The sequence below is a fragment of the Chinchilla lanigera genome, unplaced genomic scaffold, assembly GCF_000276665.1.
Source record: "Chinchilla lanigera isolate Chin_1 unplaced genomic scaffold, ChiLan1.0 scaffold00137, whole genome shotgun sequence".
Classification (NCBI taxonomy): domain Eukaryota; kingdom Metazoa; phylum Chordata; class Mammalia; order Rodentia; family Chinchillidae; genus Chinchilla; species Chinchilla lanigera.
In genome coordinates, this window is record NW_004955538.1 from 3,494,946 (window position 1) to 3,503,747 (window position 8,802).

At 52.6% G+C, this 8,802-nt stretch overlaps 2 protein-coding genes across 2 annotated transcripts in view; one reads left to right on the top strand and one right to left on the bottom strand.

The window, feature by feature from the left end:
- Window positions 1–8,802, bottom strand: part of Brf1 (BRF1, RNA polymerase III transcription initiation factor 90 kDa subunit) — a gene marked incomplete at its 5' end in the record, with an annotated part of 75,383 nt that overhangs the window by 25,624 nt on the left and 40,957 nt on the right. The window contains 2 exon segments of the mRNA XM_005410860.2: window positions 2,781–2,853; window positions 5,448–5,479. Coding sequence (XP_005410917.1) covers window positions 2,781–2,853; window positions 5,448–5,479 — 105 coding nt within the window.
- On the top strand, window positions 5–1,943 carry Btbd6 (BTB (POZ) domain containing 6; the record flags this gene model as incomplete). Its single annotated transcript, XM_005410859.2, is given in 3 exon segments — window positions 5–183; window positions 255–373; window positions 482–1,943. Coding segments are annotated over 3 exon segments (1,331 nt in total), but the record flags the coding sequence as incomplete, so codon positions are not given.

Here is an 8,802-nt window from a genome sequence, read left to right on the forward strand (position 1 = left end):
CCGCCGCCGCCCGCGCCCGCGCCGCCCGCTCCCGACAACAACAACTCCGAGAGCCCGCACTGGCAGGCCTTCCACCCCACACTGCGCGAGCGGAACGCGCTCATGTTCAACAACGAGCTCATGGCCGACGTCCACTTCGTCGTGGGGCCCCCGGGGGCGGCCCGGCGGGTGCCAGCCCACAAGGTGGGTATTGACGCAGCTCCCCCGAGCCTGCGGGGCTGCGCCGCTGCTCACGGGCTCTCTCTCGCCCACAGTACGTGCTGGCCGTCGGCAGCTCGGTCTTCTACGCGATGTTCTACGGGGACCTTGCGGAAGTCAAGTCAGAAATCCACATTCCAGACGTGGAGCCTGCCGCATTCCTGGTCTTGCTAAAGTAAGTGCGCTGCTGGGGTTGGGGTGCGTTCCTCCCTGCTGGCCCTTGCACCTCTTGCAACCTACTAGGGGTCACCCAGCAGTGGCTGATGGAGCCCCTGCCTTCCAGGTACATGTACAGTGATGAGATCGATCTTGAGGCTGACACGGTGCTGGCCACCCTGTATGCTGCCAAGAAGTACATTGTACCAGCCTTGGCAAAAGCCTGCGTCAACTTTCTGGAGACAAGTCTGGAAGCCAAAAACGCCTGTGTGCTGTTGTCCCAGAGCCGGCTGTTTGAGGAGCCTGAGCTGACGCAGCGCTGTTGGGAGGTCATTGATGCACAGGCCGAGATGGCCCTGCGCTCTGAAGGCTTCTGTGAGATCGACCGACAGACACTGGAGATCATTGTGACTCGGGAGGCCCTCAACACCAAGGAGGCGGTGGTCTTTGAAGCTGTCCTGAACTGGGCTGAGGCGGAGTGCAAAAGGCAGGGCCTACCAATCACTCCACACAACAAGAGGCACGTTTTAGGACGAGCCCTCTATCTAGTCCGAATTCCAACCATGACTCTGGAGGAGTTTGCCAATGGTGCTGCCCAGTCAGACATCCTAACACTGGAGGAGACCCACAACATTTTCCTGTGGTACACTGCTGCCAACAAACCCCTCCTTGACTTTCCCCTGACCAAGAGGAAAGGCCTTGCCCCTCAGAGGTGCCACCGGTTCCAGTCTTCTGCCTATCGCAGCAACCAGTGGCGGTACCGTGGGCGCTGTGACAGCATCCAGTTTGCTGTAGACAGAAGGGTGTTTATCGCTGGGCTGGGTCTGTATGGGTCCAGCTCTGGGAAGGCAGAGTATAGTGTGAAGATTGAACTCAAGCGGCTGGGGATGGTCCTGGCTCAGAATCTGACCAAGTTTGTGTCAGATGGTTCCAGTAATACCTTCCCAGTCTGGTTTGAGCATCCAGTCCAGGTTGAGCAGGATACCTTCTACACAGCCAGTGCTGTGCTGGATGGCAGTGAGCTCAGCTACTTTGGGCAGGAGGGAATGACAGAAGTGCAGTGTGGGAAAGTGGCCTTCCAGTTCCAGTGCTCCTCGGACAGCACCAACGGGACGGGGGTCCAGGGTGGGCAGATCCCAGAGCTCATCTTCTATGCCTGAGGCTGAGGGGCCCTGGAGGGAACAACACCTGGCCCTTTCTCTGCCAGAAGTCACTCAGGAAGTGCAGGGGAGGTGCAGGACACTGCTGACTGCCTTACAGGCACCGTTAAAGGTTTCCCTACTTATATCAGCTTGAATCTGTGAACAGGCACCTTTTCCACACAAAGCCTGGAGGCTGAGGCTTGGTGTTTCCTGTTTATCGGGCACATGCCCCGTGAGGTTAACAGTTGGGACCCAACCCAGTCTCCAGATTCCTGCCCAGCGGCAACCACGCTTTGGGCACTTGGATGTTCCTCTCAGCCTTTTGGATTCCAACTAGTTCCAAGCTTGCCTGGAGACCCTCCCTTCAAATAAAGGTCACCGAAAAGTCACTTAAAATAGTTTACCTATTTAAGTGGATTTTCATAATAAAGGTTTTGCAAAACAAGATCCACGTATGGATAAGTGGCTATTGGCTTTATGCTGGGGGCACTCTCTCCAAAAGCTGCTGTCATGGGAAGGTCTGCAATGTTGATCAGTACTGAGTGGTTAGAAAGAAACTGTCCCAGAGGTGCCCATCTGTACCCTAGGCCCCTGTGCCTCTGGGCTGTGGCTAGGTACACTTCCCAAAAGCATTACTGGTACCTCAGCTGAGGTACACTGTGGGTAAAAGATTCTCAGGCCCCAGCCTGTCTTCCCAAGTGTGCACTGCATGGCTCTGCTTTGTCCTGGAAAAATCCCAGCTTGATCTCCAGAGGGAAGGAAGGATGACCACAGAGGTAGTAACCCAGGAATAGGCTCCCAGCACCACCCTGGCTCCCGGTGGTGCTTCCTGACTACCAAGAAGACACTTCCACATGCTGACAGTCACCAGTAAGAAGCCCCTCTAGGCCAGGTACAACAACCGGTTTCCTTATAAAACTCAAAAGGCTAGGGAGAGCACTCATCTCCAGAAGCCGCCTCTCATCCCTGTCTATGTGGACGTCCTACCTTCCTCAAGGTGCCTGGTGCCTGGTGGCTGTTCATCTTCCTCAATCTCTTGAACAAGACAGGCCCCCAACTCCAGGTGTTATGCCCAGCTTTCCCTGTCTGTTCCTGGTGGGCACCAGCAATGAACCTTCTGGTTTTGAACCAGAAGTGAGGCCCCACCCAGGTGGGCTCCCAGCAGATTTGAGGTGTTTCTTGCCTTGGGGTCTTGCACTTCAATATCCCAGCCCTCCCATTCTCCAGCACGTTGGTGTGCTGGTTTCCAAAGGCCCAGTGGCACCCTGCCCATGCCCGGCATACCTATAGCTGGTGCGTTGATGCAGAGCTCCCTTGCTAGGAGCAGAAATGTCTTCCCCAGCACGTACACGTTCACCTGTGGTGGGAAGAACACAGCCAGAAATGCATTGGTGTTTGAGGAAATGTTTTCCTTTTTTCTTTTGTTTGTTGAGCTGGAGCTGGAACATAGGGACTTATGCATGCCAGGCAAACATTCTACTACTAAGCTACATCCCCAGCACCTATTGTCCCTCCACAATATTCCTATTTTTGTTTAGTCCTTAAAGACTCGAGTGTCAAAGCCCCTGCTGACCTGTGTGGTACCCCTCCCCTAGAGTGGCTGTCTCCACTGGCCCCCAAGTCACACAAGAATAGGCTTCCTGCCACCTCCAGGCCACTGCCTCACCACCGATCCATTTGCTTAGACCTGCCTGAAGGGAACTGGTCAGGTGTGATCATGCTGCGCACACAATGTTTGATTCAAAACCAAGCAAGGCCTGCTTGCCTGGCCACACCACCTCCACCCCATGGCTCTGTGGGCCCAAGAAGTCTTATGTTTCTCCAATGCTCCCATCACTAGCTCCCATCAGCCACCTCTCTTCCTTGCCACCCGGTGGTTGTAGGAGGTAGGGCCCAGCCCCAGGACTGTCTCAGAGCTGTCAGTCTGTGGTGGGAGTGCTTGTATGCCGAACTCCAGGTATAGCTTAGCACCTCAGTGCAATCCCAAAGGAGCCCAGTGCTGACCTGAGCAGCAGGTGGATGAGGATGCTTCTGAAGAGTCAAGGTAGGTGTAGGACAAGCAATCCAGACGGAAGCTTGGACGGCAGGCAGGGCTGGGAGCCCCCAGGGCACCCTGTTGCTCTCTTCATCCCAGGCCTGTCACTGGGACTTCCAGGCCTTACAGTGTAACTGGCCCTTTGACTCTGGCTTTTCCAAAGACAAACTTGCCTAAGCAAACCTGGCCTGTGGGCCCTTGGCTAAGTTCCTTTTTCCTGGCATGAAAGTAGCACTCTGGGGTCCCTGTAGACTTGAAAGGACCAGGGGGTCTAAGAAATGACAGTGTAGAGGTAGGAGCTGGAGGGAACTCTTGAGACATGTTAGCTCGTAGAGCCCAGGAGTAGGGAGGGTGAGACAGAGACTCCATATCCAGGCAGCAGGAGACTGTTCAGTCGCCTCCTTCAACTCACAACAGGTGTACTTTCTGTCCTCCAGGTCCCTAAGAGTTGACGGTTAACTCTGGGATATGTGTGAATCAAGAACTAAATCTAAACAGGGTGGTCTCTTCCAATTCAATCTTTTACCTATTTCCTCAAAGTAACCAGCCTTTTTGGGAGGTAGACCTCCTGGGTGAGGTCCTTAAGGGTGAGGGCATGTATCACACACAGGTCCTAAGAAAGTTGGTCCAAGGAGATCTCAGGGGAAGAGAAGAACCAGTTACGGACCGTTCCAGGGAGGAGTCAGTTTTGCCTGGTCCTTACCTGCTGGCCCCTCCAGATCCCAGCTGCCAACAAAGCCCAGCCTCCCACAGGCACCAAGGCCTCACACTCAGCTCTGCCTCACTAGCTACCGTGTCAGAGGCCCTGACCATGTGGCTCTGCCTGCCCAGCACGGTCCTTAGCCCTTCCTGGCCACCTTCTGTCTAGACACCCTACCTGGCTTCTCTTTCCAAAGCTGTGACGCTGGAGCTGACTGCTGCATCCTACTCTGCCTCCAAATGCTGTCGAGCCACTTCCTGCTGCCTAGCCGAGGCCAAGGACCTAGCCTCAGCCTGTCTTTTCTGGGAAGTCATTGGCTTGGAGTTGGGAGTCAAACGACCTTGCCCTGAACTGAGTGCAGCACATTTGGAATGTGAAGTCACTGGATGATCACAATTCCAACAGGTTATTTTTAGCTTCACAAAATATTTCCGAATAACTGCTGAGGGATGCCATTTATAAAGACAACTGGGAAGTCAAAAATACAGGGCACCATGTGAGCCAGAGGGACTCAACTACTGGTAGATAGAGTACTGGAGGGCACCAAGGCCCAGGCACCAGAGGTGACATCCCGGCTTACGGGGTCCCAAGACCCTGGGGGCCTGTCAGATCTGGATAGAAGACTTCATTTCAGTGTGAAATCCATCCCATCTTCACACTCGTCACCTTAATTTTCAATGGCATTTCTCTTTACTAATCCTCAGAGTGATCACTATGGACCTCAAGGCCCAGCCACAACCCAGCTGAGGACTTGAGTTAGTCCCCAGCCAGCCCTCCAGAGCTGTCCATGGGAACACAGTGCAAGGTCTTAGTGCCTCCTCTCCTGCCCATGAGTGTCGCTGGCTGGGTTTTCTCACAACATTCACTTGTTGGGAAATGAGAGATGCAACAGAAAATGCTTTCTCTGAACCCAGAAAACATGACTATAAAAAGGGTAAGTATAAGGCTTTCCCACTGTTTAAAATGCCTACAGGGGGTCCACTTTTTCCTTTTAAAGATTTCCCTTTACCAAGGACAAAGTTCCACAGGTTTCTCCTGTGCTTCCAATGCAGGCCTCTGGGCTCTAGGTAGCACTACGACTATAAGCCCATGGGGAGCTGCCCTTCAAAACCCTGGTGCACCTAACCACAGCTATGTAAGCTGCTGCCCCCATAGATGGGGGCCTCCCAGCCATCCCTTGGATAAGGAATCCCTAGGAAGAAGAAAAGTGATCTACCTGAAGCAGGTCGCTGAGGTCAAGGAGCATGTCTGCAGCCAGGGTTAAGGAGCATCCGCACACACAAGAGCCGAGCCACACCTGCTGCTCTCAAGTTGGCACTGATCAGTAAACAAAGGCTACCTGAACCTAAGGCCTGGCCAAGACTTTCTGTCCCCCAGATCAGGGCACGGGGGCAGTGTTGTCACAGAGAACTAGGACAAGGGCTATTACAGATGCTGGGAGCCACACTGGGGAATCAAACACACCCTTGAGAAAGCACAGGGTTCCACAGACCACCACCTGCCTGCCCACCACTGCTTACCACACCAAGGCTCTTTGTCCCTGAAGCAGAAATGTACAAGTGACCACACTCAGGCTCCCCTCCTCGAGTTCTTGCTGAGGGCCTGCCCAGCACTCAGCAGCGTCCTGAGGCAGCTGACACAGACTACTGGAGAGGGACCCAGACATGCAGAAGTGGTGTGTGTGTCCAGCAGTCAGCACTACAGTGCTGGTGCTCAAGGGGACAGCTGAAAGGACTCTAGAGTGGGACCTGGTCTCACCCTCAAAAGATGAGCAAACAGTATCAAGGACATGTGCTAAGCGAGTCCAAATTCAGATGGCACAGACAACAGAAAACTGGTCCTTAGTAGGGCTGCTACTGTCAGTGAAGTTTATTCAAATGAACACCACTGGCTGGAAATGTCACTCAGTGCTAACTGTGCTCAGCAAGTACAAGTCTCCTTTCAGCTGTCCCCTTGAGCACCAGCACTGTAGTGCTGACTGCTGGACACACACACCACTTCTGCATGTCTGGGTCCCTCTCCAGTAGTCTGTGTCAGCTGCCTCAGGACGCTGTATCTATCTCAGCATCACATTAACAAAATGTGATAGTCTGCCGCCAGCTTAAGAAATAAGAAAATTTGGTGCTGAGTTAGAGCCCAGAGCAGGTGTGACCAGGTGTGAGATGAAGCCCAGGGACCTTGACATGCAAGGAGAAAGAAAGCCCACGATCTTCCAACCCAAGTCACAGGCAGCAGAGCCTGGGTGCCAAGCCCTTGGAGGAAGGAACATCACTTCTCTATCCTACAGGTACCAGCTTCATCATGGAAGAAGCAACAGGGAGACAACTAGTGAGAAGAACTGAAAGTAAAGAAGGCAGAAATCAATGACACAGAAGCAAGACAACAGAAACAGCAATCAGAGGCAAAGGGCCATGCTGTGTGACTTGACTCCATGACACTCTGGAAGGAAAAGACAAAACTGTAGGAAAAAGATTAGCAGCGGCTACTGCCTGGAGGAAGAGGGGTGACAAGGTGGAACACAGGGGTTTAGGCCAGGACACCTGTGCAGTATGGAAGTGGGTAAGAACCACACACATCTGTCCAAACCACAGTATGTGCATCCCAAAAGTGACCCTCACATACCCCTGGGCTGGGCTGTGATGTGCTAGCACCAGCTGTCCCACAGTGAGACACACCACACTAACATGGAGGCCAGCAATAGCCAACTATGGGCTGGAGGGCAGGCAGGGTGTGGAGGCACACTCCTGTAATCCCAGCACTCAGGAGACTGAGGCAGGCGGATTGCCAGGAGTTTGAGGGCATTCTGGGCTTCACAGTGAGTTCAAGGATAGCCTGAACTACACAGCAAGACCCTGTCTCAAAACAAAGGAACCAAAGGCCAAAAAACAGGGCAAAACTTGTGAACAGAAACTTCAGTGAGAAACAAAATAGCTAACATACATGAAATGAACTCAACTACATTAGTCACCACAGAAACAAATACCAAGGAACCACATAACCAGACACTGACAAGAACACGGATGTAGATGCCACAGCCAAACACACCGCCACAATGCCAAGGCACAGCCATAGGAAGACACCCTGAAGGTTCTCACCCAATTAAATATGCACCCACCCCTGGCCCAGTGACTCCTTTCCCAGCATTTACCCAAGAGAAGCAACAACATATGTCCACAGCAAGACTTGCCCAAGATGCTCTTGGCAGCTGCAGTCATAATGGCACAAACTCGAGAAGAGGCCCATCAAGAGAGGATCAATGATCTATCTGGTGTGCACATGATAGTACTCAGCACAGAAAGCAACATGGGGAAATACAAACCATGCCAAGTAACTGAAACCTACAGAAAAGGGCTCAGGCTGTGTGATCCATTCACAGGATGCCCTAGAATAAGACACTAGTCTAGGCCAGAAAGACAGAATGGGGGCTGGGGATTTAGCTCAGCGGCACATCACCTGCCTGGCAAGCGCGAGGTCGTGAGTTTGATTCCCGTTACCAGAAAAAAAACGGAAAAAAAAAAAAAAAAGACAGAATGGTGGCCACCTATACAGGACAGGGAAGAGCCTGAGGAACATCTTGAAGCTTTGCTCTGTTGCTCTATGGATTACTGAATACAAAGATATATGCATTTGTCAGAATTCATCCAGTGCTATGATAAAAACCTGTGAGCTAGGTATGGTAATGTATACAAGTAATCCCAGAACTCTAGAAGAGTGAGACAGGAGTATCCTAAGTTCAAGCCCAGCCTGGACAATGTAGCAACTTAGACCTATCTCAAAATAAAAAATAAAGAGGCTGGAATGTAGCTCAGTGCAAAGGCCCTGGATTCAATCCCCAGCACTGGAGAGAAAAAAGGAACCAGGTGCAGTGGCATGTGCCTATAATTCCATCACTCTGGGAGGCTGTTATGGTTCATGTCTGTGTCCCCCCCCCCCCCCAAAGCCTCATGTGGTCATAGGGCAGGCTTTTAGAGTTTGATTGGTTATGTGTGTGAGAGCTACACCCGCCCTGGGGTGGACAGTTTGCATATGTAAGGGAGAGAAAAGAGGTTGCCTGCGGCCATTCCTGGCTTTTGTGTTGTTGCTTTGCTGTGTTCTGCCGCCCTGAGCTGTAGCCCTCTGCCATGTGCCACTCTGCCTTGTAACTTGCCAAGTATGAACTGAAACCTCCACAAACTGTAAGTGAAATAAACCTTTCCTTCCTTAATTTTGGGTGTCAGGTATTTTGTCCCAGCAACGAGAGAAAAGTAACCAAGACACTGATGCACGAGAACTGCAAGTTGTAAACCAGCCTGGGGAACTTGGCAACTTAGGTAGCTTGTCTCAAAATAAAAAAACAAAAATATGCAAATAATGGACCGGCGACTCACTCCCGGCCTCGTGGTTCCCCGGAAGGAGGGCTTCTGGCACACAGGGAGCTGCGAGTGGGGAGCGCCAGTCTTCCGGCTGGCTAGCTTCCTGCCTGCTGGCTCCCGGAGGGTGGGCCCCCAGCGCATGGGGAGCCATGCGGCGGCGAGCGCTATTGCGCGCCGGCCCTTAGGCCGGCCGCCGCCGCTCAATTGGGATCTATCATG